This window comes from Phaethon lepturus, unplaced genomic scaffold (genome assembly GCF_000687285.1).
Source record: "Phaethon lepturus isolate BGI_N335 unplaced genomic scaffold, ASM68728v1 scaffold962, whole genome shotgun sequence".
NCBI classification, from domain to species: Eukaryota; Metazoa; Chordata; class Aves; order Phaethontiformes; family Phaethontidae; genus Phaethon; species Phaethon lepturus.
Window position 1 is genome coordinate 4,096 of NW_010520999.1, and position 1,296 is coordinate 5,391.

Here is a 1,296-nt window from a genome sequence, read left to right on the forward strand (position 1 = left end):
TGGTTGGTTTCTCCCAGGGCGCTCTCTTCCCTTTGCTGTATGGTGGCCAGCTATCTTCACTTTGTTTGCACTGTGCCTGGCCCTCACCATAGGAACAATAGTCCTAGGTAAGTGCTGAAATACACTGTGTTCCTTTATTCATATTAACACCTTGGGAATAACTGCATTGAAGAAAGGTGGCAGACTGACTGCAAGAAGGACGGTCATAGCTCATCCTCCCCACACATGCCGTCCTTCCCTCTCCTCCTAATGGCCTGCGATGAACACTCTGCAGCTTGGTGCGCAGAAGGCTTTGGGGCAAGCAATTTTTTTAAGTCTGGACCTGTGCCCAGAGCAAAGATATAGAAGTCAAGATGATACATTTTGGAAAGACTGGGAGAAATGGATTATATCGTCATCCATCTATTCCTCGTTCATTTGTTAATTAAAATTCAATTATAAAATTCTAATGTTGACTTTCATAAATCAGTGTTTCTCTTCTACTCTTCTCCTTGTTGTTCAAGTCTCTCTACTGGAATAGCAGTTCTTGTCTCATTCCTTTGATAAACGTTTCATGTTCGTAGACTGTTGTCTTAAATTTGTTCATACTAATATGTTAAAAGTGGACATACTTCTAGCACTCAAATTCATGAGGAAATCTCATTTTTTTTGTCTGTTGCACTCAGTCATTCCAGTTTAGCTGAAATGTGCAAGGGAACTGAAGACTCTTATAGTTTTATTAGCTTTTATCATGTGTGACATGACTGTACCTGTACTTTCTATCACAGTGCCTGGACATAGTCATTCTGAGCCATTGCTGCCAAAAGCCGGTATCTAAATACTGTTGAGGAAGATACATAAAACATCCCTCCCCACTTTATTCAGGGAAGTTTTACCAGCCCTTAAGAATAAATGGTTGTTTCAACCTGAAATATGTTTAGAATTTTATCTTTTTTCAAAGGCTTATAAAACTTCCTTTAAGATCAACACAATTAGTTCAAGATAGTCCTTCCTAAACATATTCTTTTGCATTATTTTACTGTTTTATTAGGTTAACAAGTGTCCTGAAATGGTACTGTGATTAAACTGCACTTAAAATTTGGAAATCTTTCTAGTCATCATTTTCTCATCTGCTAATTTCCTCACAATATGTGACACTGTAGCATCAGACTTCAATGTTAGCACGCTGTTGCAAAATCTGAATTTGCAACGTATGATGAAGCACATTATCATGCAGTAGCATCGTCACAACCTTTTTGTCTCACTGAATAATATCTGTTAAACTCCAGGTCTCAGAGGTTCTAAGGCACCTGCTGA

General features: G+C 38.5%; 1 protein-coding gene across 1 annotated transcript in view; it reads left to right on the forward strand.

The window, feature by feature from the left end:
• The window catches only part of LOC104628843 (C-type lectin domain family 1 member A-like), a 5,421-nt gene that overhangs the window by 1,191 nt on the left and 2,934 nt on the right, over positions 1-1,296 (forward strand). Inside the window, 3 exon segments of the mRNA XM_010297556.1 lie at positions 18-107; positions 1,269-1,291; positions 1,294-1,296. The exon segment at positions 1,294-1,296 is cut by the window's right edge and continues 97 nt beyond it. Of these exon segments, the coding sequence (XP_010295858.1) occupies positions 18-107; positions 1,269-1,291; positions 1,294-1,296 (116 nt within the window).